This window comes from Pygocentrus nattereri, chromosome 26, assembly GCF_015220715.1.
Source record: "Pygocentrus nattereri isolate fPygNat1 chromosome 26, fPygNat1.pri, whole genome shotgun sequence".
Classification (NCBI taxonomy): Eukaryota; Metazoa; Chordata; class Actinopteri; order Characiformes; family Serrasalmidae; genus Pygocentrus; species Pygocentrus nattereri.
In genome coordinates this window covers 29,510,153-29,537,750 of record NC_051236.1, presented here as the reverse complement: position 1 = coordinate 29,537,750, position 27,598 = coordinate 29,510,153, and the positions used below count along the sequence as shown (strand labels likewise).

Sequence of the window (27,598 nt, the reverse complement as noted above, 5' to 3'; positions counted from 1 at the left end):
GAGAGTCATTTTTCAGCTTTTGCGCCATTATAGCTGAAGCAGAATCCCACTTTTCAACAGGATTACTGGAATTATATATGACAGTGCCAATGCTTGAAACTCCTGGATGATAATTCCACCCTAAATCATACAGAGAGAGAGAGATATGCTCTGTTTTTCTCTTCACTCCACCAAGCCCTCCCAAATCACGGCTGAATTCACTGCAGCACCAGCCATCAGCGCACTCGGCTGTGCCACTGTTTTTGCTCGCATTAGACACCTGGAGCTACTCGGCAGTCAGCTAATAAACTGGTGTCAGCACCTGCATGGACAAACTGCAGCTGACTGCAGCGCCAGGGCATCACAGTAAACAAGCATTTCTGATAGTTTTTGCTTTCTGTCTGCCATGTGCACAACAACACTGCTCAGGTAGGCCATTGACCTGAGTGTTTGTTAGAATGTGCACATATCAGGCATGATTTTTAAAATTTCTTAATAAGCAAAGTGGATAAATCTGTACAAGGATTCAACATTTCATAGCTTTTCTGACTTGGTACTATTAAACTTCACCTGAAGTAATTTAAATGAATTATCACACTAATTTGATGATAATAATTCATCATTTGCCGATCGTTGAAACAAACTGAGACATTCAAGTAATATTTTACGTTGATTTGAGCTTGATACACACAGGAGTACAGTCTTACAGTCACATTTGTCATTTCTTCACATTTCTCAGTCCTCTGCAGTCTCAGACCTTACATGATTGGATAATTCAATATGCTTTTACAGAATTACGTTGGAATAACGTACCCAAACAAAAGTAATAGCCCTCCACTTTTAAACATTTAAAAGAATCAGGCAGTTACAACAAACACAGAGACGCACAGAGAAAGTAACCTAAAAGTCACCTTAAAGTCATTGATGGAAAGCATAAGCTCTGGGAAACGTGGTAGCTGGAAGAAAAAGAAGTAGCTAGACTTGAGCATCTGACTGGGGTGACGAAGAGCATAATCTGGGCAGAAGAGAAAAAAAAGGAAAGTGTTGAAAGAGAAGAGAAGAGAAGAGAAGAAGAGAAGAGAGAAGAGAAGAGAAGAGAAGAGAGAAGAGAAGAGAAGAGAAGAGAAGAGAAGAGAAGAGAAGAGAAGAGAAGAGAAGAGAAGAGAAGAGAAGAGATTTTAGGAAGGCTTTTAAAAGCACAGAAATCAACAACAAGCAAGACTCTTAGGATATTAAGATACTAAGATCTTGAGATATAGATAAGCCAAATGCTGCCATGAAGCAGCCTTGAAGTGCAGTGTTTTACTCCCAGCAGATCCAAAGTGACATTGTAAGTGGACTTCAAAATCTTCTGCATCTACGCCCCAAGTGTTCCAGTAATTACCTCCTGCTTCATCTCTTACTTCAGGCAGAAGAGTAGCAGCCAGATGGAGGACGCCGCCCCAAGACAGCATCATTCTCAGGTCTAATAATACTGCATTCCGAATGTTGCTAATCATGCCAATAAATCCATAAAGCAGAATGGAGCCTCTAGCGTTAAACAGTTTGGTGAAATTTCAAATATATCTTAAATGTAGTTAATAAGCCCTGCGATGGACTGGCGACCTGTCCAGGGTGTATCCTGCCTTCCGCCCGCTGACCGCTGGGATAGGCTCCAGCACCCCCCCGCGACCCTGACGGAGAAGCAGCTTGGAAGATGCATGGATGGATGGATGTAGTTAATAAGTGAAGACATGCTTGCTTTCCAAAGTTTGCTTCTCTAGTTTTGAGCCAGAGCAAATAATGAAAGCATATGTACAGCAATTAGCATTGCACAAACTGCTGGGTTAAATTAGCACATGCTTGCCTCAAACCACGTTCAGATGTTAAGTAATATCCAATAGACTTGTGTATGCTGTTTCTGACACTGAATGACATATTGCAATCTATAAAAATGGACAATAGTATGTTGCACAATTAAAACCAGCTCTTTTTTCCCAATTTGCATAGAACAGTGGGCAATACAAGGTTAAAAACCCACATAAGCAAGCCTATTTAAGATGACTTAACATCTGAACCTGCTTTGAAGCAAGTGTGCGGTGATTCCTTCTGCATTATGCTATAAATATGTATATAGCTTGTATATATATTATTTCTTAGCAGAATTAAAGAAGTAAACGAACATGTCTTTGCTGTTTGACTGCATTTGATTTTTCTATGGACTACTCCTGTAACATGATGTGACAGGAGCTCTTAGGCACATCCTGTCCTCTGCAGAGGAGAGCGAGTAGGACGGAGCGGAGAGCTCACCTGTGAACACACACGGGTGAGGGCTGTTCAGCACTACCAGCTTCGCCACCATCTCAGGGTAGTGAATGGCGCAGAGCCATGCGATGATCCCTCCCCAGTCATGACCCACAAGGAAACATCTGTTGTATCCTGAAGAGAGATTGCAGAAGCAACGCATAAGCATGACATTGGTATGTTTTGAATGTGATTTGCGTGTATTTTTATCACAACATAACACCTACACACACTACACACTGTACACACACAATACTCTCAGGAAAAGGTACTAAACTGACCACTGTACAAATCAGTTTAAGCTGAAATTACTCACAAGACAAAGAAACAAACAAGCAAAAACAGTGAATACAGATGCCTCCTTACAACCTGGAATTTGATGTTTTTTTCACAGTCACTCCCTCAGTTGCTCCTAGGTGGGGGGACCTTTGTGATGGGGGAGGCATAGACTGTGGGTGGCAACTGGCACTTAATAAAAACACTTGTTTACATGCTGCCTGTGGCACAAACTAAAACTGTACACGTGTTCTGCTTTTGTCACAATTACTCCATCCAGGCCCCACCCTTTCCAGCATCACCCCCTACCTCCTCCCTAGTCCTGCCTTGTCATTATTGTTTCCACCTGTGTCTAGTGTGTAATCCTGCCCTGGAAGAGTTCACAGGTGTTTCTAATATTGCTTGTTAGTATTTACAGCCCACCTGTTTCCAGTCAGGGATTGGGTCTCTTCATGTGTTTTTTCCTGGTTGTTTCTTTGTTTACTCCACCACTTTGATTAGTTTTAATAACGTCTTGCTCACACCCACATCCTTCATTAATACCTCTCCTATTTGTGACAGCTTTGTCTTGCCTTAACAGACATGTAACTACCTATCTAAAGGAAAAGAGTAGATTTAAAGATAGAAACAGCCACCTTTTCTCTCTGGATTAAAAGGTTGATGTATAATCCTAAACATAAATGTGCCAAAAAGTGATCACTGGAGTGACAGTATACAAAACACACCTGAAAAAAACACAGCTGAGTGCTTTCCATCACACTGAACGTTTCTTTTAGGGAACCAAAAGCAGTTCTTCAGTGATGTCACTCCAAGTAACTTTTTCTGGCATGGCTCCAAAGAACTGTGTAGGCTATCTTATTGGCATAATCTGTCTACTTGTATCATCAGTGCAATAAACTGAACTTGACCTGCTTCTTCACGATCGATTTGCCCTCTGCTTATTTGAATTTAACCAATCTGAGACAAACTATCCATAGTATCAAATCTATGTTCTGAGGCCTACAGTCTATATGCACAATGCTCTGAACATATCTATACGTCTCTGCACACGTGAGTGAATCAGTGCGGTTATAAAGCGCATCAGAGTCGCTGAGGCGAAATAGGTCTGATACTCTTTCAACACGTCACACACATCTTCTCCAGACTCAGAGTGGCAGGACGGGAAGCAAAGTCACTCTGAAACAGCAGCTATAAGGCAGAGCGCTGGCTGTGTCCTTCTCATAGTGCCTGTTTAATAATGTCCAGTGTTTATCCCATCAGCACCTGGACTGACCTTTTTTCCCTGCAGCTCCCCCAACACACATGCACACACTCATCTGACTCTCTGATAGTGATCTAGCACGTCTCATACACAAAGTCAACATAAAATAAAAGGAAAAGGAACATCATAAACAGTGCTTAAGAGTAAAGTGCTAATAAATACAAAGTGCAATAGATTAAAGAAATTAAAAGGAAGTACAAGAACATAAAAGCTGAATAAAAACATGAAAAGACTGAAGCATTATTAAAATTAGCTTATTAAAGGTAAAGTGCAGTACAAATAAAATGCATGTCTCAGAGCTCAATTGCAGGCACATGAGAAGAGAAATGGTTGTAACCTTGATTTTAAAATGTAATTGTAGAACTATAAATTGCACTTATACAGTAAGTGGAGCTGATAAACTGGACAATGAGCATAGAAAAAAGGAGGTGGTCACAATGCCTGATCAGTGTATACAGACCTTTAACCACGGAGTAAAAATATCATACAACAACCAGAAGAAACGAAATACTTACAGTATTAATCAACTTATCAAACTGGTAAGACCACATGAATAACACAACATACACTTATGTTGCTACTTTGGGGATACTTCACAAAACTGCTCGTTGTCCTATTTATGTCTACTTAACATTTAATTTCTCTAAGGCAGTCAAAATGATGTCAGGTATTATGATATGTAAGCCATGTTAACTAAACCTGACGCCTAAAGTTTTGTTAGGAGAAAGTGTGGCCAATCGTCGTGAAATAATGTTTTCATTTTGCCTGACAGTGGAGTCTGCACAGTATGTATAAGCTTCACGTCGAAGCCCGAGTGATGATGAACGACACAACCGCTGCAGGTCAGGGTGGAATTTTCCGCTGTTCACGAGTTATTTAGATGTCAAAGAGCAGAAAGCAGGACAACACCATGAATCCTAATCGCATGTGTCACTGTCATAACACACTGCAGGTCAGGTACACACACACACACACACACACACACACACACACACACACACACACACACACACACACACACACACAGTTCACTGTGAAGTAATAAATGAGATTCATCTTCAAACCTCTACCTGACCTTGCCTCATCAGTATGTCAGGCAAAGATAAATGGTGACCACATACATGTACCGGTATTCAATAATTCGCTATACTGCACTATTATTTCCACACAGCACTGTTATCGGGGACCCTTTGAAATCCTGTTAAGGCATTTTAGTCAAACAAGCTGCAGTATTGCTGGAGATTTTTAGAGACCAGAGCAGCTCTGCTTTCTCAAGCTCCCACTGCGCTGTCATGCTTTAATCATGTGATACAGTCCCTCCACTGAGCAGATCAGAGACACAGGTAAACAAACACAGAACGCGCAGCCAGTCACTGCTCCGCAGATGGAGGAGAAGGGTCAGAACTTTTTCTCCTTCAAACAACTCATTACCCACCCAGCTTGGAGAAGGAAATCGCTTGATCTCAAAAATACATGTATGTTTACCGTCATAAACTGCACGGATGAAGTAAGTCATGAAACCATACTGAGCTTACCTATACCTAAATGTGCATTTTTCTTCTATTACCAGCACAAATATCCTGGATAATATGTAAAACATTCTAAAAATACTTGTCTTAGATATGGTATTAGCACAAGTGTATTCTGTGCCTTAGAAACACAATTTTGAAAAGTACAGGTTGGAGCAGACAGGTATGTCAAAGCAATAGGCCTACATATGATTGCTGTCCAATGAAAGACAAGCATCTCCAAAATAATAACTTTACAGGAGAGGGCAAAAACTCTCTTACCTTTCAATGTAAGTCAATGTAAAGACATTTTGTTCCAAGTGATTTTAGAGCACTTCTATTGGTTCATTTATCATGAAATTTTTACACAATGTAAAGGACAGCTGGTTTGTCGAAATGATGTAGAAAACTAAAAATCAACAAAAATGGCTTTATCTTTAAATTTATCTTTAATAAGCTTTATCTTTAGAGTCTGTCACACAAGTCAACCGAGTCCTATGCAAGTAGCAAAGGCTGAAGGGCAAAATTTCCATTCCACCTTAAATTCTACTGCTGTAGAGACGATATCTCCTTGATAACGGTGACTCATTGAAACCTTGAGCACACTATAAAGAAAAACAGGACAGCTAAGACACTCTTGACTATTCTTGCATCAGTGAATTAATATAAACCGAATGTCAAGCGTTTATAGGCTTGAACGGAACCCCCCTGGACAAAAGAGACACTTTGATAGCCACTCTAGCCCAAGGCACTGCTCTATAAAAAGTTTTGGACAGTACTTCGATCGCATTATTAGATGAAATTCTAGGGCTGTGCTTTGATGGATGGGAAATGGGGGTGGAGTTCAAATATTTACTGGATACTTCACTGTGTATCTGAAGTATGCAAAGAAAAAAGTTTCCTTAATGTCTTTTACAAGCTTAGCTGTCAAAGGTCTACGAGTAGACTTGTGTAGTATTTTACCCAAAAAAACTCATTACCCGAATGGTAATGGCTTAACGGCTAATTTGTCAGATTTTTCAGATCGTCCAACTTATTTGAAGATAATGAAAGCATGAGTAAATCCTTGGCAGGATTGTTTTAATTCAGCTACATTGGAGAGTTTTTGAGCATGAACTGCCTATTTAAGATCCTACCACAACATCTCAATGGGATTAAAGTGAGGACTTTGACTGGGCCACTTCAAAACCTTAGTTTTGTTTCTTTTGAGCCATTCAGAGGTGGACTTGCTTGTGTGTTTCGGGTCATTTCTCTGCTGCATAACCCAACTGTGTTATGTTGTGTTCTTTTTGGTCAGTAATGGTTTGCGCCTTGCAACTCTTCCGTGGATGCTGTTTTTGCCCAGTGCCTTTCTTACTGTGCAATCATGTACATTGACCTTAACTGAGGCAAGTGAGGTCTGCAGCTCTTCAGATGTTCATCAGGCTCTTTGGAGACCTCCTGGATGAATCGTCGATGTGCTCTTGGTGAAATTTTGGTGGACCCACCACTCCTGGGAAGGTTCACCACTGTTCAGATTTTTCACCATTTGTGGCTATTGGTTCTCCCTGTGGTTCGCTGGAGTCCCAGAGCCTTAGAAATGGCTTTGTAACCCTTTCCATACATTTAAGTCTCTTTAGAAAATGGCATAACATGCTGCTGTTTGAGACTTTCTAGCATTGCCAGGCAGGCTCTGCTTAAGTGATGTTTAGATTCACCAGGTTTCAGTAATCATACCTGAGGGTGGCTGATGAAACTGAGCTCAACAGTCAATTGAATTTGGGTGAATGGTTGATTTAAGCAAGGGGGCGATTACAGTTTCAGATATGGCTAGGCAGGGCTGAGGAGTATTTTTCTTCAATAAATTAAATTGTCTTTGTCTAATATTAACAATAATTATATTTAAAACATTCAAGTGTGAAAAATATGCAAAAACAGATGATAAATTAGAAGGTTCCATGCTTTACTTTAAGTTGTTTGTGTTGGAACAGCTTCACAGTTCTGGGTAAAAGTCTTTACTAAATATTTTTACATAATTTTAGGATTTTTCAATTTTAAATATCGCACATGTACACACATGAAAACACAACACTCAGAACATCTGTATGACGTTTAAAATCTTTGAAGATTTTTTAAAATCCAATTTCACGAAAGTGCAGTAAACCATGGTAAAAGAATAGGCCATTATTATGATAAAAAATGATATCAGCTATCAGCTTGTTTCCTAGATTCTTCTTCTTCTTCTTTCGGCTGCTCCCTTTAGGGGTCGCCACAGCGGATCATCTGCCTCCATCTTGCCCTATCCACTGCCTCCTCTACTTTCACACCAACCATCTCCATGTCCACCTTCACTACATCCATAAACCTTCTCTGAGGTCTACCTCTTCTCCTTCTACCCGGCAGCTCCATCTCCAACATTCTTTGCCCAATATATCCACTATTCCTCCTCAACACATGTCCAAACCATCTCAACCTGGCCTCTCTGGCTTTATCTCCAAACTGCTCCACCTTCACTGTCCCTCTGATCTGCTCATTTCTAATCTTGTCCATCCTTGTCACTCCCAACGAAAATCTCAGCATCTTCATCTCCGCCACCTCCAGCTCAGCCTCCTGTCTTTTAGACAGAGCCACAGTCTCCAAACCAAACATCATAGCAGGACGCACTACTGTCTTGTAAACCTTCCCTTTCACTCTTGCTGCTATCCTTCTGTCACACATCAGCCCTGACACCCGTCTCCACCCACTCCATCCTGCCTCCACCCTCTTCTTCACCTCTTTTTTGCACTGTCCATTGCTCTGGATGGTTGACCCAAGATATTTGAAGTCATCCACCCTTACGACCTCTACTCCTTGCATCTTCACCTTTCCACCTGCCTCCCTCTCATTCACAGACATGTATTCCGTCTTGTCTCTACTGACCTTCTAGCTTGTTTCCTAGATTAGAGGCAAAGTCAAAGTAATAGAGACCTTTTTAGGTGTCATCATCAAATTCCTGACCCATCAATGAACACCCACATTTGTAATTTAGTGAAACTGAACTAACCACTGAAATGTGAAAGTGAACTAAATGAAAATGACGCACTGTCACATAACCCAAACTCTGGGACTTCTCCAAACAGACCAGGTGGGAAAACAGCGTAATTTAACAACAACAACAAAAAAAAAACTATGCAGAAGGCTGACTTAAAATTTCAAGTTGACCTGACCTGAATTTTTACAGAATGGAAACTCTTATAATTGATTTGAAGCGTGCAGTGCATTCTTGTTTATTTGTTTGCTTGCTGAAAATGGTAGTTTTGACACAAACAATAAAATATCTATATTGTTTTGGCTCTGTTAGGCCACATTCTTCATACATCACACAGACGCAACAACGCCACGGAGACACATTAATAAATGAGAAATGACACGTTTTAGCATTGACCTTAAAGAGTACAAGAAGACAAGGCTGCCACATGAGTAAAAGTAATGGTTTTTAATACAGATTATGAAGACTACTCACATGTGACTAAACGCTGTTAATTAATACTGATGCTCACTGTTGATACTACACTTCTTCAGCTCACTGCCAGTTGTGAGCTCAAGGTCATATGAGCAAAACAGAGCGTCATAATACTGAAGGGACTGCTTATCACTAAATTACCTTTTACCGCTACAATAGCCTTTATCAGCTCCTCTAACACATTAGGATTTGAAATAGAAATAGAGAGACAGAGAGAGAGAGAGAGAGAGAGAGAGAGTGAGAGAGCGACAGAGATAAGGAAGCTCACTCTGCTTACCCAGATACTCCACAATGTCCTTGACATCAGTAACAAGGTAGTCCAGCCGGTACCACTCGGTGGAGGGGGGCAGGTCGGACTCCCCGTAGCCCCTCATATCCACGGCAACCACACGGAACTCACTCTTAAACTCCCTCAGCTGGTGTCTCCATGAGAACCTGAAGGAGACATTAGAGTCTTTTTTTTTATCATCCACCAGCATTTATGCTGCTCTAGGAGCAGGGCTGAATGAAATGACAAAATACTAGTAATATATTGTAGCAGATTACGATGCAACTTTCAGTATATTACCATTTTCCTGCAGCCCCCTTTGACTCTGCAATTTTTAATATAAAAATAGTATAACATAAAAAAAACTCTGTTATCAGATTAAGTGGGACACCGTTGGCTACCTGTGTCTGAAATGTGACTCTGTGTTAAGCTACTAGTGAGCAATAAGGACTGAAAGGGGAGAGCTCAGAACAGGACTGAGCTGAGTAAATGGGTACCTTTCCATTGCATGTGGGAATGCTCTGTGAAACAGGATTTATCGAAAAGGGTAATTCATTCAGTTTCACTGAGCACACAAAGACACCCCTTAGTCCTAAACTGTATAGTCTTCATATACTCACAGATGACACTTCTATTAATAAAGAATCTGGCTTGATCTCCCTATGTCTACTTGAAGTAAGCATGTAATAGTTTGTTTCTGGAAAAAAGGAAGACATTTCTGGTGTGTCACAGAAGTTGACATCAAGCCTTTCATTAGAAATAACTTGTTTTATTTAGAGATAGAGAGGAGGATTTCCTGATTTTTTTAAAAGAGGGAGAACAGTTTTTTAAAAGAGGGAGAACAGTTTTTTTTAAAAGAGGGAGAACAGTTTTTAAAAGAGGGAGAACGGTTTTTTAAAAGAGGGAGAACGGTTTTTAAAAGAGGGAGAACAGTTTTTTTAAAAGAGGGAGAACAGTTTTTTTAAAAGAGGGAGAACAGTTTTTTAAAAGAGGGAGAACAGTTTTTTAAAAGAGGGAGAACAGTTTTTTTAAAAGAGGGAGAACAGTTTTTTAAAAGAGGGAGAACAGTTTTTTAAAAGAGGGAGAACAGTTTTTTGAAACGAAGGAGAACAGTTTTTTTAAAAGAGGGAGAACAGTTTTTTGAAAAGAAGGAGAACAGTTTTTGAAAAGAAGGAGAACAGTTTTTTAAAAGAGGGAGAACAGTTTTTTTAAAAGAGGGAGAACAGTTTTTTTAAAAGAGGGAGAACAGTTTTTTTAAAAGAGGGAGAACAATTTTTTGAAAAGAAGGAGAACAGTTTTTTAAAAGAGGGAGAACAGTTTTTTAAAAGAGGGAGAACAGTTTTTTTAAAAGAGGGAGAACAGTTTTTTAAAAGAGGGAGAACAGTTTTTTTAAAAGAGGGAGAACAGTTTTTTTAAAAGAGGGAGAACAGTTTTTTGAAAAAAAGGAGAACAGTTTTTTAAAAGAGGGAGAACAGCTTTTTAAAAGAGGAAGAACAGTTTTTTAAAAGAGGGAGAACAGTTTTTTAAAAGAGGGAGAACAGTTTTTAAAAGAGGGAGAACAGTTTTTTTAAAAGAGGGAGAACAGTTTTTAAAAGAGGGAGAACAGTTTTTTTAAAAGAGGGAGAACCGTTTTTTAAAAGAGGGAGAACAGTTTTTTAAAAGAGGAAGAACAGTTTTTTTAAAAGAGGGAGAACAGTTTTTTAAAAGAGGGAGAACAGTTTTTTTAAAAGAGGGAGAACAATTTTTTGAAAAGAAGGAGAACAGTTTTTTAAAAGAGGGAGAACAGTTTTTTAAAAGAGGGAGAACAGTTTTTTTAAAAGAGGGAGAACAGTTTTTTAAAAGAGGGAGAACAGTTTTTTTTAAAAGAGGGAGAACAGTTTTTTGAAAAGAAGGAGAACAGTTTTTTAAAAGAGGGAGAACAGCTTTTTTAAAAGAGGGAGAACAGTTTTTTAAAAGAGGAAGAACAGTTTTTTAAAAGAGGGAGAACAGTTTTTTAAAAGAGGGAGAACAGTTTTTAAAAGAGGGAGAACAGTTTTTTTAAAAGAGGGAGAACAGTTTTTAAAAGAGGGAGAACAGTTTTTTTAAAAGAGGGAGAACCGTTTTTTAAAAGAGGGAGAACAGTTTTTTAAAAGAGGAAGAACAGTTTTTTTAAAAGAGGGAGAACAGTTTTTTAAAAGAGGGAGAACAGTTTTTTAAAAGAGGGAGAACAGTTTTTTTAAAAGAGGAAGAACAGTTTTTTAAAAGAGGGAGAACAGTTTTTTAAAAGAGGGAGAACAGTTTTTTTAAAGAGGGAGAACAGTTTTTTAAAAGAGGGAGAACAGGTTTTTTAAAAGATGGAGAACAGTTTTTAAAAGAGGGAGAACAGTTTTTTAAAAGAGGGAGAACAGTTTTTTAAAAGAGGGAGAACAGTTTTTTTAAAAGAGGGAGAACAGTTTTTAAAAGAGGGAGAACAGTTTTTTTTAAAAGAGGAAGAAGAGTTTTTTTAAAAGAGGAAGAAGAGTTTTTTTAAAAGAGGGAGAACAGTTTTTTAAAAGAGGGAGAACAGTTTTTTAAAAGAGGGAGAACAGTTTTTTAAAAGAGGGAGAACAGTTTTTTTAAAAGAGGGAGAACAGTTTTTTAAAAGAGGGAGAACAGTTTTTTAAAAGAGGGAGAACAGTTTTTAAAAGAGGGAGAACAGTTTTTTTAAAAGAGGGAGAACAGTTTTTTTAAAAGAGGAAGAAGAGTTTTTTTAAAAGAGGGAGAACAGTTTTTTGAAAAGAAGGAGAACAGTTTTTTAAAAGAGGGAGAACAGCTTTTTTAAAAGAGGGAGAACAGTTTTTTAAAAGAGGGAGAACAGTTTTTTAAAAGAGGGAGAACAGTTTTTTTAAAAGAGGGAGAACAGTTTTTAAAAGAGGGAGAACAGTTTTTTTAAAAGAGGGAGAACAGTTTTTTAAAAGAGGGAGAACAGTTTTTTAAAAGAGGAAGAACAGTTTTTTTTAAAAGAGGGAGAACAGTTTTTTAAAAGAGGGAGAACAGTTTTTTTAAAAGAGGGAGAACAGTTTTTTAAAAGAGGAAGAACGTTTTTTTAAAAGAGGGAGAACAGTTTTTAAAAGAGGGAGAACAGTTTTTTAAAAGAGGAAGAACATTTTTTTAAAAGAGGGAGAACAGTTTTTTAAAAGAGGGAGAACAGTTTTGTTAAAAAGAGGAAGAACAGTTTTTTTTAAAAGAGGGAGAACAGTTTTTTAAGAAGAGGGAGAACAGTTTTTTAAAAGAGGGAGAACAGTTTTGTTAAAAAGAGGAAGAACAGTTTTTTTTAAAAGAGGGAGAACAGTTTTTTAAAAGAGGGAGAACAGTTTTTTTAAAAGAGGGAGAACAGTTTTTTAAAAGAGGAAGAACGTTTTTTTAAAAGAGGGAGAACAGTTTTTAAAAGAGGGAGAACAGTTTTTTAAAAGAGGAAGAACATTTTTTTAAAAGAGGGAGAACAGTTTTTTAAAAGAGGGAGAACAGTTTTGTTAAAAAGAGGAAGAACAGTTTTTTTTAAAAGAGGGAGAACAGTTTTTTAAAAAGAGGGAGAACAGTTTTTTAAAAGAGGGAGAACAGTTTTGTTAAAAAGAGGAAGAACAGTTTTTTTTAAAAGAGGGAGAACAGTTTTGTTTAAAAGAGGGAGAACAGTTTTTAAAAGAGGGAGAACAGTTTTTTTAAAAGAGGGAGAACAGTTTTTTAAAAGAGGGAGAACAGTTTTGTTAAAAAGAGGAAGAACAGTTTTTTTTTAAAAGAGGGAGAACAGTTTTGTTTAAAAGAGGGAGAACAGTTTTTAAAAGAGGGAGAACAGTTTTTTTAAAAGAGGGAGAACAGTTTTTAAAAGAGGGAGAACAGTTTTTTTAAAAGAGGGAGAATAGTTTTTTTAAAAAGAGGGAGAACAGTTTTTTTAAAAGAGGAAGAACAGTTTTTAAAAGACGGAGAACAGTTTTTTTAAAAGAGGGAGAACAGTTTTTTTTTAAAAGAGGGAAAACAGTTTTTTAAAAGAGGGAGAACAGTTTTTTAAAAGGGGGAGAACAGTTTTTTTAAAAGAAGGAGAACCATTTTTTAAAAGAGGGAGAACAGTTTTTTAAAAGAGGGAGAACAGTTTCTTAAAAGAGGGAGAACAGTTTTTTAAAAGAGGGAGAACAGTTTTTTAAAAGAGGGAGAACAGTTTTTTTTAAAGAGGGAGAACAGTTTTTTAAAAGAGGGAGAACAGTTTTTTAAAAGAGGGAGAACAGTTTTTTTTAAAGAGGGAGAACAGTTTTTTAAAAGAGGGAGAACAGTTTTTTAAAAGAGGAAGAACAGTTTTTAAAAGAGGAAGAACAGTTTTGTTTAAAAGAGGGAGAACAGTTTTTTTTAAAGAGGGAGAACAGTTTTTTAAAAGAGGGAGAACAGTTTTTTTAAAAGAGGGAGAACAGTTTTTTTAAAAGAGGGAGGACAGTTTTTTAAAAGAGGGAGAACAGTTTTTTTAAAAGAAGGAGAACAGTTTTTGAAAAGAGGGAGAACAGTTTTTTAAAAGAGGGAGAACAGTTTTGTTTAAAAGAGGGAGAACAGTTTTTTTTAAAGAGGGAGAACAGTTTTTTAAAAGAGGGAGAACAGTTTTTTAAAAGAGGGAGAACAGTTTTTTTTAAAGAGGGAGAACAGTTTTTTAAAAGAGGGAGAACAGTTTTTTAAAAGAGGGAGAACAGTTTTGTTTAAAAGAGGGAGAACAGTTTTTTTTAAAGAGGGAGAACAGTTTTTTAAAAGAGGGAGAACAGTTTTTTTAAAAGAGGGAGAACAGTTTTTAAAAGAGCGAGAACAGTTTTTTAAAAGAGGGAGAACAGTTTTTAAAAGAGGGAGAACAGTTTTTTAAAAGAGGGAGAACGTTTTTTTTAAAAGAGGGAGAACAGTTTTTTAAAAGAGGGAGAACAGTTTTGTTTAAAAGAGGGAGAACAGTTTTTTTTAAAGAGGGAGAACAGTTTTTTAAAAAGAGGGAGAACAGTTTTTAAAAGAGGGAGAACAGTTTTTTAAAAGAGGGAGAACAGTTTTTAAAAGAGGGAGAACAGTTTTTTAAAAGAGGGAGAACGTTTTTTTTTAAAAGAGGGAGAACAGTTTTTTAAAAGAGGGAGAACAGTTTTTTAAAAGAGGGAGAACAGTTTTTTTAAAAGAGGGAGAACAGTTTTGTTAAAAAGAGGAAGAACAGTTTTTTTTTAAAAGAGGGAGAACAGTTTTTTTAAAAGAGGGAGATCAGTTTTTTTAAAAGAGGGAGATTTGTAACCTCCCCTTGTACAAATAAAAGTAAAATAGACAGCACAGCCGCAGCTTTCTTCTATCAAAAAATGATGCGCAACTGCCACAATTAAAATTTAAACACAATAAAAACTTTCATAAATATGAATTTGCTTGCTCATCTAAGAGGATGAATATCTGGTTTGCTTCCAGTTCTGTAAATCATAGACATTTCCATTGAATTACCTCCAAAACAGTCAGAAATGACATTTTATGGCTACAATGAAAAAGGGTTAAAACAATATTGGTGAATCAACTGCTTGACATACTTACAGACTGGCCTGCATTATTTTGACCACAACAAGCTGTGTTTTTGTTGGGCAATGTGAACGCCTTAAGACATCCAACCTCCAACAGAAACAGTCTGATCAGCATGCACAGTAGAATAATTTGTGATTATTTAGAAGGTTTGTTTAGGCTACATAGTGCAGGCAAATCCTGGCCTTTTGCAACAATAATTTCACAAAAGCATAAATGTATTATTTATTAGTTTTTGACAACAGGCGTCGTCACAAAGCAGCTTTACAGAAATCCGGGTCCAAGCCCCAAGTGAGAGAGCCAAGGGCAACAGTTGCAAGGAAAAACTCCCAGAGAGCAAGATGACGAGACTTTGAGATATACCTAGACTCAAAAGGGGAACCCATCCTCCTCAACAAGACAACAACAAGAGCAATATGAATAAAGAATGAAGAGTTTACAATCCACACATACAATACCATAATGAATACCGTAAGGATGACCACCACGACCAGCTTACTACGGTTACACCACTCCACACTCAGGGACGGAAGGTGATAGAGGACAAATCAGAATGAGATCAACTTTTCATCCACAGATACTAAACTTGTGGATGGTAAAGGAGTGTGCGCTGCTTTACCTGCTCTATCAGCATTAAGATGTGGTGATGTATCATATGTACATTCAGGTGAGCGAAGTGTTTCGAGTGAAGCGACTCATTCAACTGCTGAACAAAGCACACAGACAAAATGAGACCAGTGTTGCTTGAGTACAGCAAAAATTATAAACACAATTATTTTGGTGAATATTATTTAGCATCATTACTCAATGACTTGGGAAATGTTATGCATTTACTGAAATTTCAAAAGAACTGTCTTTTTAACTGAATTTCTATGAATTCTACATAATATTGTATTCACAACACCACAATACCATTTCATGAAAAACGTTAACTCATTTAGAACTTCATGGCGGCGATGCATCTTAGAAAAATTGGAATGGGGCAACAAAAGGCTGGAAAAGGAAGTGGTACTAATGAACAAACAGCTGGGGGAGCAATTTGCAACTAACTCACATGACGGGGTACAAAAAGAGCATTTTAGAGAGGCAGAGTCTCTCTAAAAGGTTCATTGTGGAACAATTCCAGAAAAAAGTTTCTAAGTGTAACATTGGGATGATTTTGGGTATCCCAACATCTAAAGCATATAATATCATCAAAAGATTCAGAGAATCTGAAGAAATCCCTGTACCGAAGGGACAAGGACGACGGTCAATACTGAACGCTTGTGATCTTTGGGCCCTCAGGTGGCACTGTATTAAAAACAGGCATGATTCTGTATTGGAAATCAAGCCATATGTCAACATGATCCAGAAACGCTGCTGTCTTCTCTGGGCCAAAGCTCATTTAAAATGAACTGAGGCAAAATGGAAAACTATTCTGTGGTCAGATGAATCAAAACTTCATGTCGTGCGGACTCAAGGTGAGAGGGACCATCCAGCTTATCATCAGTACAGAATTCAAAAGCCTGCATCTCTGATGGTGTGAGGTTGCATTCGTGCCTATGGTGTGGGCAGCTTAGACTTCTGTAAAGACGCTATCAATGTTGATCAGTTTGTAGAGGTTTTAGAACAACATATGCTCCCATCCAGACAACGTCTCTATCAGGGAAAGCATTGCATATTTCAGCAAGACAGTGTTAAACCACATACTGCTTCCATCACAACAGCATGACCTCGGAGAAGATCGGAGAACAGAACACTAGCGCACACGAGATGAAAAGAAAAAAATAATAAATTCTACTTTATTACGAAAACAATTAATAAACCGGTATGTGGACCCATACAAAACACAAACAAATAAAAATAGTTCAACTAGCACAGTCCTTGTTCGATAGTGTTCAATTACCACTCCAGTATCAGTCAATGCGTACACTGTTTACTGCAGTGTGTGAGCAGAGCTTTCCCGCTCTAAGAGCTTTTAGTGGGTGCCCTGCTGCAGTATGGGTCAGATCCTGAGGTCACAGGTCAGGGAAACTGAAATGAATATACTTTTATTTCTCAGCTCACATACCGTCACATAGGACTGTTTTCCCCTTCCCGGGTGTTGATGCAAACAGTATTTCCAAATTTAAGGTCACTTTTAAACTTAGTTTGAGATCAGCTGCATCAGCTTCCTCATCTCTGGGGCCAGGGAGAGCTCCCTAATTGAAGAGTTTGTCTGTGGAGAGACTGCAGAGTGCAGACGCAGAGAGAAAGAGCATGCTGAGCATCAGAAAGGCTGAAGCCTGACTGTAATTCTGATGAGTCAGGTTCAGCACAGGCTACAGCCCCACTGCTCAATGTGATAGAATATAGATGAGTTTATAGTATAACAGGCCTGCACACACACATCCTAGAGCTGCTCAAAATGGACAAAATACAGCATGCCTAGTCATTGGATCGCTTTACTTTGTATTGTGTGATATTTCATTTCTTTTACTTCATTCATCTTTTCACAACTGTAGTGTTCTAGATTTCCCAAAGTTTTACTCATCTCTCATGTACAGCACTTTTTTTGCGAATGAAGTAAAAAGTGCTACATGAATAATGAAGATAACAAAATAGCATATTGCAGCTGTATTGCTATATATTGACCAATTAAAAAAGCAACATAAAGTGTCTTTGATCATGTTCAGACGTTGAGGTTTGGCCCAATTACAGATTTTTTACTATCACTGAGAAGCGTTTTTCACTCCTCTCTGCAGAAACATGTGGTTCATATTTGAAAATATTTCATTTTTCTTATTAAGTCTATTACTTTTTCATTATTGTTTATCATAGAGCGCGATCGATGGTCTGGTAGGGTTCACTTGGTTCTCCCAGCACTTGCCTAAGAAACATCAGAGGGTTCTTCATAGACCAGTTGTGGTCCACAGCCCAGTATTAGAGTGATTTCATCTTGCTTGGTATCGTGGGAAAACCATGATGGCACATATATTTGTGGCAGATTGCTTTAGAGTATTACAAAATATTCATAAAATAAAACATATATAAAGCTCACTCGCTCACAAAAGCACATCATGAAATGTGCTCAATCAGTTGTGACTTTTAATCCATAACACTTTCGTTTTCATCTGTTCGATGTCAAAGGCTGTTTTCACATCAAGTTCACACCAGAGGTGAATGATATGTAAATGCTGGTAGGCTAGTGCTGGATTTCACACGCTAAAGATGATTCATCATTTGCTCCTCCATTGTATGGAGGTTTCATGAATCACATGCAGAGTAGTTTGTTTGCCATTAAGAGCTGTAAAATCTGTGCTATGTATTATATAACTTCGAGGAATAATGAGTAATATGATTAGTTAGAGGGCCCATTTGAATACCGCAGCCTTCCGATATTAGTATCACAAAGGCTAATATCACAATAATGATGAACAGTCGATAAACTGTGCAGCCCTTGCAACTCATAGACAGAAGCAGTTATTGCTTTGCACTTTCTGAGAAGTAAAGTGGGGCATGAGGAAGAAGTGTCCTCTAGCTCTCCGCAGACTGACCCTGAGGTTCCTGCCTGATTCTGGAGCAGGAGATTGGCCAGTGGAGCAGAAAGGAGCCGGTGCCACATTAATTAGGCACTGCCCTGTTCCGTGCTTCACTCTGGTGCTCTGCTGGCTCCCAAAGCCGACAGCCCGGCCGGTCCACTGAGAGCACGAGAGCCGTGTGTATTCAATATCACATATCACTATAACACAACAATAAACCACAAACACTCTGCAGCTGCTTACAGAGAACAGGCTTTTCAATAGCATTACGTCAAGATTCATCTGCCATCTGTGAAATCTCCCTCATGAAAAGAGCTTGCAGTTACTCAGTCAGATGAACTTCAGTGATGATCGAGTGATTCACTTGCTAAGCAAAAAGCACACACAGTGAGCTGATGCTTTGGTGGCACCAAGCTGATCTGACAGTGACTAGATGCTCCAAGAACAAAACACTAACTCAGAAGCCCTAGTGCTTGGCGATATAACGCGTTTACCACTATATCAGTACTAGTATCACATAACAACAATGATAGTGATAGTTATTTAGTTAATTCATTGCAAAGAAGTTCATCTGTGTGGTCACACTTTTGGCAGGAACCTGTCAGATTACCCATCAATGCTTTTGTTGTTAAAGTCAGCGTAAACTGAAAATAATAACGCATTTTCCCTCCGTATCATGACAAAGTTGTATGCACACAAAGTGTGAAAACAACTGACAAGCTTTGTTGATTTTCAAAGTTAAAGTAAACACATCCCCTGCAGGGAACATATTTAAATATCAATATTTTTATGTATATATTCATTTTGGTGCACAATTTCTATTACGCTTAGTTCAATTTAGTTACACATTTTGGAAATAAAGTATAAAATATAACGTGCTATAAGTTTTGCACAGGACATATTTGACATTTTATTGTTAAATGTGTTAAATTCAGCAAATGAACAGCGCTTGTGCATTAAAATGTGCCAAGTGTGTCCCACTACCCTGCGTCTGGAGGTCTGGTGTCCAGCAGAGTTTGGTCATGTACCAGCTCAAACACACCTGATTACACTTATCTGTTAATCGCCAGGTTTAGTGGGTGTGTTAGTTTAGGGAAACCTCCAGACTTCACTGAACACAGGCCCTCCAGGACTGGAGTTGCGTCCCCCTGCTGTAGGGGATGTGTTAACTCACTTTCACTTAGGAAATTAACACGTGACAAACATGTTATTTGATTAGGGGTGCCCAAACTTTTGCATACAACTGTATTTCCAAAGGAAACATGCTATAAGGGAGGGTCTCTGAGCTCGCTGAGGGTTAACAAGATGGGGGTGGTGGGGGGCCGAAACACGATATAATTGGTTAATATTTATTTATTTTAGAGGCAGGCAAAATGAAATACACTTCAGTTAAAGAATGCGAGAAAACAAGAATTTCGATGTGCTGTCTGGTGAGATATCTTGGTTTAGAATTAGGCTTAGATTTTGGGTTATGGTAATGGTGAGGTTTAGGGTGAAGGAATGTAGATGATCAAATTTGTGTCTTTTTCACACAGATTATTTTGCTAAAAAAAACCATAAGAAATTAAAGAAATTAGAAATAATTTCTACCAGACATGGCAGAAGCTGATGGTACAGGAGCCGGAACTGGTTATGTCCAGGTGACCACTCAGGAATCATCAAGGCCTTGGGAGTGACCAACAGGGATTCTTGTTGATGTCATTAAAATGCGCATATTATGTGGATACTATTTTTGTTTACTAAATCTCGCCAATGACACTGTTCAGATTTGTTTCAGAATCAACCAAAGTCTGCATTATAATAGATTTGACCTGTAATGATGAGTCAGTAATTATATATGTAGATTTTCTATTTAAAGTATAATTTGCATAAAGCTATAACTGCTTTGATCAAGTGATGTGTTAGAGGGGGAAGACACCTGCGGGTGCTCTCACCTCAACTACTCTCTCTCTCTCTCTCTCTAACTCTCTCTCTCTCTCTCTAACTGTCTCTCTCTCTCTCTCTCTCTCTCTAACTCTCTCTCTCTCTCTCTAACTGTCTCTCTCTATCTCTCTCTCTCTCTCTCTCTCTCTAACTCTCTCTCTCTCTCTAACTGTCTCTCTCTATCTCTCTCTCTCTCTCTCTCTCTGTCTCTCTCTCTCTCTCTCTCTCTCTCTCTGTCTCTCTCTATCTCTAACTGTCTCTCTCTATCTCTCTCTCTTTCTCTAACTGTCTCTCTTTCTCTCTCTCTCTCTCTCTGTCTCTCTCTATCTCTAACTGTCTCTCTCTATCTCTTTCTCTCTCTCTCTCTGTTTGAGTTTTAGTCTGCTGATTTTCTTTAAGCTTCTTGTTTGTGAGGTATTTTTCTCTGTTTTTATTCACTCTTTTAATCATGTTTCCATTTACATGTCCCTGTGATTCCAAAAAACACTTTTCAACAAGGATTAGTCCAAAGAAACATCTCTCTGATTGACCTGCTGATTAATTTTAATAATGTCCATGTGTGTGTTGTTCTTTAGACATCATTGCTATGTTATGGAAATATATATCTAATGCTACTTGTTTGAAGCAGCTTCATGCTTGTGCAAATGCAGATGTATCTGTATGTTAAATGTGTTAACTGTGTTAAAGCACAAACACAAAGCTCTCTTAATTATTAACGGATTAATACAGACATTCATCTAGTGCCCTCTTAATAACACACACAATATGGCTGACTCTTCATAAGGAATCTGGTATCCTCTTAAAAATAAAGGTGCCAAACAGGGTTCTTTGGAGCGATGTCATCAAAGAAACACATTCCCTCAAGAACCTTTCCAACGAGTGGTTTCAGTAAATTAAAAAAATCTGTGAAAAGATTGTTTTTTTTTTTTTTTTACAGCACTGTGCAAAAGTCAGAGACCACCCTTCATTAATGTAATTCCTGTCAAAACAGCCATTAAGTACAAGTTTGTCATTTTTCAGAGCAAGAAAAGCACCGGAAACAGATATTTAACAGGGAATTCCAAAGAGGTCTCAACTCCTAAATATAATACCTTTTTTTTCAGTATTAACTGTTTCCACACTTTGCATTCATTAAAGCTTCCATTTTTTTCAGAAGACTTGCTTCCAGTCTTTCCAAGAAATCTGCCGAGATATTTTTCCACACCTCCAAAGTTTAGTCACAGAAGCTGGTTTCACTTTCTGCTTCTCACAATCCAAATAATCCAAACACCTTTAGTGATGTTTAGATCTGGGCTCTGCGGTGGTCAGTCTAGTGTTCTTTGTTGGATTTTCAAATTTGCTTGTCTTTTACTTCTTTTTATCAGTAGCAGCTTCTTGGCAGCTACACATCCGTTCAGACCCATGGTGTTGTGTTGTCTGTGTCATACAGTTGAAGGATAGACAGAAACACCTGTGGATTTCTGCTGCTTTAAAGAAGAGCGGAGCTTGATTTTCTCCTCTCTCTCAAAGATGAAAGCTTTAAGTACCGTTTATCTGATAAGGACAGTTGTGGTGGTCGACCAAGTCTTGCATGGTTGTTAGGAGTCCTATTTTTTTAACTTTAGTTTAGAGTTGGAAACTCCTGTTGTTCACTTATTCTCCATATTTTCCCCTGGATTATCTTTTACGTAATCTCCTAAAAAGGAATAACCTGTACTTGAAATTTTCATAGCTGTATGGAAATTCAATAAATGGGTGGTCTCTGACATTTGCACAGTACTGTATCTGTAGCTTTATGCATCTGTGTCTGTTTTTCAACTTCTCACCAGAACTCGGGGAATCCATGCAGAAACAGCATAAGTGGCTTGCCCCTCTCGCCTGCAGCTACATAATGAAATCTGAGTCCAGACTCCTGCAACCACAAAGGAAAAAAACAGCCCCGGTTAAGATTTACAGTGAATGTAGTATTTATGCCATTGACTGTCCAGGCCTATTCACCCAATGAGCAGTAACTGTCCATCCTGATATAAAGTTTGTTCTCACACTACTGCCTGTTTTATAGAGCTATAAACTAACCAGTGAAAGAGTCCTGTATACAGGCCATATCAAAGCCATATCTTTTATTGACATTTATGGGTAATTTTATGGCAGTTTCATTGATAATGTAGCTGAGAGAAAACAGCTTGACTGGCACTGTCCATACTTAAAAGTGTTCTCAATGGGCAAAGTCTTTAAAAACAAGACAACTCAGCATATCTGCACGGGATTAGCAAGGATATGGAATGTTATAATACGCTGGTGAAGACTTTTCTATAGCACCCTGAATCAATTTGAGAATAAATTACTCGGCTCAGCTGTTCACCTGACCCGTATCCATGTGAATGCATCACAGAGGCCGCTGATAAACTACCGGAAAGGCTTGAGTCAGAATGCAGATTTGTATAGCATGAAATAAGCCTGCAGGCAAACAACTCAGCACAGAAAATGTTCTATATTTATCTCCATATATTTATATATGCAGGCAACGAGCCTAAAAGAAAACTGCCCATCATGCAAAACATGAAAAATTGTATTATACGCTATATTTCCAAAAGCAACCAGGCACTCCTTCAAATTGGCGAATTCAGCTATTTTAGGGGGCACCCACTGCTGACATAAGGGTTCAACTGCATGTACACAGCTTGTATAATATCCATAGAAAAGCTTGGACCAACAGAATGGGACGCTCTGGATCTAAGATCAGCATGCCCAATAACAAGCACCAGACAGAGGGGTGTAAAACCCTCAGCATTGTGAAGCAGTGAAACTGCGTTCTCTGGAGTGATGGAGCTTCATCCAACACCTGTTGGATGAGTTTTGGGTTGGGTTTGTGATCCAGAACTGATCATCCAGCATCAGTACCTGACCTCACCAATGCTCTTCTGGATTGAGCGCTATCAAATCTTCACAGCAATGTTGGAGCATCTTTTTAGACAAGCCTTTCAGAAAGAGTATAGACAGTTACTGCAGCAAAGGGTGGACTCCCTATTAATACCCCTGATTTCAGAAGAAACATGGTATGAGCAGGTGTTCATATATTCAGGTAGTAGATACCAACTTCTGGACATACAGCTGAATGAGCAGGTGTTCTGGACATTGCAGTGTATGCTTTAAATCTGGCATGACAAGTCATGACATAGTTACATAAAACCTGCATCAGTTGAACCAATTAGTATATAGTTAACAAAATAAAATTAAGTGATACTTAATACTTGATACAAACAGGGAAATTTTAACCCATCCGTGAAGTGAAACATCACATACACACTAGTGAATAGACACACACACTAGGGGGCAGTGAGCACACTTGCCCGGAGCGGTGGGCAGCCCTATCCACAGCACCAGGGGAGCAGTTGGAGGTTAGGTGTCTTGCTCAAGGACACCTCAGTCATGGACCGTAAGCCCTGGGGATCGAACCGGCAACTTTCCGGTCACGGGGCCAGTTCCCTAACCTCCCATGACTGCCTCCAGCGTTCAACCAGCAATGATCGCGCCTCGGATTAAGCTGACAGGCTACGATATTGCCTTTGCGAAAACATAATATATTATAATGGATAAGACAACAAAACTTTGCATCTCTAGAATTTTACAGGAGAAGGAAAAAACTTTCTTATCCTGTAACAGACGTTAATGTTACAAGACTTTTTTCCAAGTGATTTTAAACCTTTTCTACTGGCTCGTTCACCGTGAAACTTTAACACAAAGCAAAGTGTAAGTCTATCTAGAAATAAATGTGCACAAATAAATAAATAAATAAACAGAATGACCACAAATGATAACTTTGCCAGCTTCATATGCTGAAAATAAAGTGCAGCAGTGAATGTACTTGGCTCAAACGTGCAGATAGCCACACTAATAAGCCAGTTTACAGCACAACTGCAAGCCAGAGTAAGTGATGTCACACCACTCACTCCTGCACAAATGATGAATATATATTAAAACCAAGTAAATTCCCTGCACGGCCGCCCCAAAGCACGTGACTTACTCGTGCTGCATGCAAACAAAGTGGGTCTCGCTTGAAGAGCAGCGCGGGGCCTTTTCCAGCTAAAATCTCCTGAAGCTTCAGGAGAGCTCCGAGGTGCGCGTGCACGTCGCTGTTATTCGCCACCGCGCATGCACGCGCCCGCCTGCCTTACCTTTATCCTCACGTAGCAGTGCGTTCCCAAGGACGTGTCGCTCAGACATGAAGGTGGCGTCTCGCGCACTGACCACTGAAAGGTGCTGGAGGGTCGCAGCAGGATGTTCCACCAGAGTCTGAGCAGTGCGGTGGCCGTGCACAGGGCGCAGTAGCCGTAGACGAAAGACCAGTAGCCCAGCAGCCTGAGCTTCAGCGCGAGCCAGACAGAGAGCAGCAGCAAGTTGTGCAGCAGCCTCGCCATCTTTACATTACTGCGCGAGCGCCTGTGATGTCCGCTCGTGCTCTCGTGTTGCTGTTCTGCTGGATGTTAGCGCGTGTCGTGATGGATGCGAGCCTGCATGGTGGTGATGCTGCCCTGATGGAGGCTCTCTGCTCTGCTCCGCTTTCCTGTGTGTGCTGGGAGGATCCCTCTGTGTGTGTGTGTGTGTGTGTGTGTGGGTGGGGAGGTACACACACACACACACACACACACACACACACACACACACACACACACACACACACACACACACACACTCTCTGCACAGCAGCTTAGGCGAGGCTCAATGCGGGACACAGAGATGGAAGCTTACACCGCAAGGTGTTGCTGCACCTCAGGCTGAACCACCATGGCATGTTTGTGTTCCAAATAATGAAAACAAGCACCAACTTTTATAGATGCGTTACAACTGTCTTTGTTTCTCAATACGGGTGGACTTTCACACACGGGTCACTTTCTGAGGTAATCCCACCTTGTATCTCTTTGTCCATTTGACCATCTCAGTCACTGTATGCCAGTCACTGTAGTCCGTGGAGTTTGTTAGCCCCTTTTGTCCTGTTCTTTAAAGGTAAGGACCACCACAGAGCAGATCTTATTTAGGTGGCTGAAAAATTCTCAGCACTGCAGTTACACCTACGTGGTGGTGGCGTGTTCGCGCGTGTTGTGCTGGTACGAGTGGGTCCGGCGCGGCAGTGCTACGCAGCAACAGATGAGCAACTGTCTCTGACTTTACATCTACGAGGTAGGTGTATCTAACAGAGTAGCCAGTGAGTGGACACAGTGTTTAATAACTTCAGCAGCCCTGCTGCGTCTGATCCACTCATTTCGGTGCAACACACACTAACACGCCACCTTCATGTCAAGGTCACTGCAGTGCTGAGAATGATTCATCGCCCAAATAATACCAGCGCTTTGGTGGTTCTGTGGGGGTCCTGACCATTGGTGAAAGAGGGAGAACTAAATATGCAGAGAAACAGACGGACTACAGTCTGTAATTGTAGAATTACAAAGGGCACCTATAGAGTAAGTGGAGCTGATAAAGTGGACAAATAGCGTAGATACAAGGAGGTGCTCCTAATAAAGTAAGACTACAGCCTACGGTACGTTGCTGTTGTACAGATGTGTATCTAGACTATGCTAAACAGCTGCTCCTATATGGAGGTGGGATGTACCAGAAGCCACAAGTGTTGGGAATACCTATACAAAATAGCTTAAGCGTCCAGTCCGAGTTACACTGTGTAAAGGCCGTATTCAGGATATAGTTACCTTTTACGTTTTTTTCTTAGGAAAGAAAAGTTCTAGAACACTTCCCCACTGAACTCGGGGGCAGTCGTGGGCTGGAGGTTAGGGAACTGGCCCTGTGCCGGTTCGATCCCCAGTGCCGACAGAGCAAGACATCCTTGAGCAAGACACCTAACCCCTAATTGCTCCCCAGGTGACGTGGATAGGGCTGCCCACGGCTCCGGGCAAGTGTGCTCACTGCCCCCTAGTGTGTGTGTGTTCACTAGTGTGTATGTGGTGTTTCACTTCACGGATGGGTTAAATGCGCAGGTGGAATTTCCCAGTTGTGGGATTAAAGAAGTAACACTTATCTGTACCATCTTTAAAAAGAAAACCGCATCAGTGCATGTTTATTTTAAAATCAGCAGTTCTCTAAACAACAACTATAAATAAAAATGGCCTTTTTACAGACACTTAAGTTAAAGGTTAAAGCCAGAGTAGACTGATAAATCACTGTGATGAATCACAGCTGTAATCTCAGTGTTCCTGTTCACTTTGAGGGATGACAGAACTGAGCAGCCTCCTCCGTATTACATGAGTGATAAGCTACATGTTGTTGTTGTACTGAACTCCATGTCACATCAATCACATAGCAGCCCATTTTACAATCTAATTTGCTAGAGTTTGTTATTGGATGTAATGAATTGTTTGCTTAATTCTTGAGACAGTAGTGGGATCAAAGTGTGCCTCTGCAGGTGGGCTCTAAACCTAGCAAGGTGGTGCTACAGGTAGGCTTCTAATACAGCAGTCAGTAAGTCATCCTTCACCATATTGGGCCACTGGAACCAGTGTGCAAGGACCTCTGACTGACAGGGTCCTTGGGGAACTGCAGGGTTCAAGATGGCTGAATATACTGAAGACAATCCACTGATGCGAACATAAGAACATAAACAGTCCATGAATATTTACAAATGAAATGAATTAAAAGAAGAAAAATGTAATTTATTAGTGACTCATGGGATATTGTTGTTGCTATCAAATGTTCATGCACAAACATCTTCAGATCACATAGTTATGATGATAAATGTATATTTGCACATTAATAAGGATAATTATCTTCTATTTAGAAATAAATTGCTCATAGTGGACAAAACATACACATTAAACGTTTAATCTCACTTTTTGGGTCTTCATTTGTTTATTAAGAAATTGCTGGAGTGTGTGGGACCTCCAAACTGGAGTCAATTTGTGCCAAATGTTTCAAATAAAAAGTATAACGACGTCCTAAATATGTTGCAAATACAAGTATTAAGCCCAATTTTTCAAGGTTTCTATTCATTTTCATCAAAAAAGTGATTCCAGAAACAAAAATATATCAGCAAAATCAGCGAACAGAAAAAAACAACAACATATAAATGAAAATGAGCAGAAAGCTTCCAAAAATAAAAAAGTTTGAAAGTTTGATTTAACTCAACCCTCACCTGCATGAGCTGACCTCTCTGATGACACAGCTGCTGCTGCTGCTGCTGCACAGTTTTCTTTATTGTGATATTTTATACCAAAATTGTTTGTTGTCCGATGTCAACCAGAGTCGGATGGGCCTCCCAATTTGAATCTTGGTTCCTCCCAAGGTTCCTCCTCTTGCTCTCGTTGGGGCTTGGACCCAGATTTTTCTGTAAAACTGCTTTGTGACTATGCCTGTTGTCAAAAACACTATGCAAATAAACTTTGACTTTGACTCTAATTATTTGTAATTGCAACAATTTTTTTGACATATTGCTAATCAATATTTGTGGATTTTATCGTTTTATTTGAAACTTTTGGCACAAAACAGACTGCATACCAAAGGCTTGTGCTTATGAGCCACAGGACCGTGATTATCCATATGTGGTAGACAGCAAGATCACAGTACAGGCCTGAATGCCTGACCCCTAGAGTGAGAGCATCCAGTAGGTCT

General features: G+C 39.4%; 1 protein-coding gene across 1 annotated transcript in view; it reads right to left on the bottom strand.

The window, feature by feature from the left end:
• ephx4 (epoxide hydrolase 4) overlaps positions 1–24,630 on the bottom strand; it is a 31,373-nt gene extending 6,743 nt beyond the window's left edge. The window contains exons 1-5 of the mRNA XM_017715579.2: positions 24,160–24,630; positions 21,811–21,896; positions 9,066–9,223; positions 2,269–2,397; positions 891–994 (exon numbers count right to left, since the gene is read on the bottom strand). Of these exons, the coding sequence (XP_017571068.1) occupies positions 891–994; positions 2,269–2,397; positions 9,066–9,223; positions 21,811–21,896; positions 24,160–24,402 (720 nt within the window). The 5' untranslated portion in view covers positions 24,403–24,630. The remainder of the gene's footprint in view (positions 1–890; positions 995–2,268; positions 2,398–9,065; positions 9,224–21,810; positions 21,897–24,159) is intronic.
• Between the last annotated feature and the right edge of the window lie 2,968 nt (positions 24,631–27,598).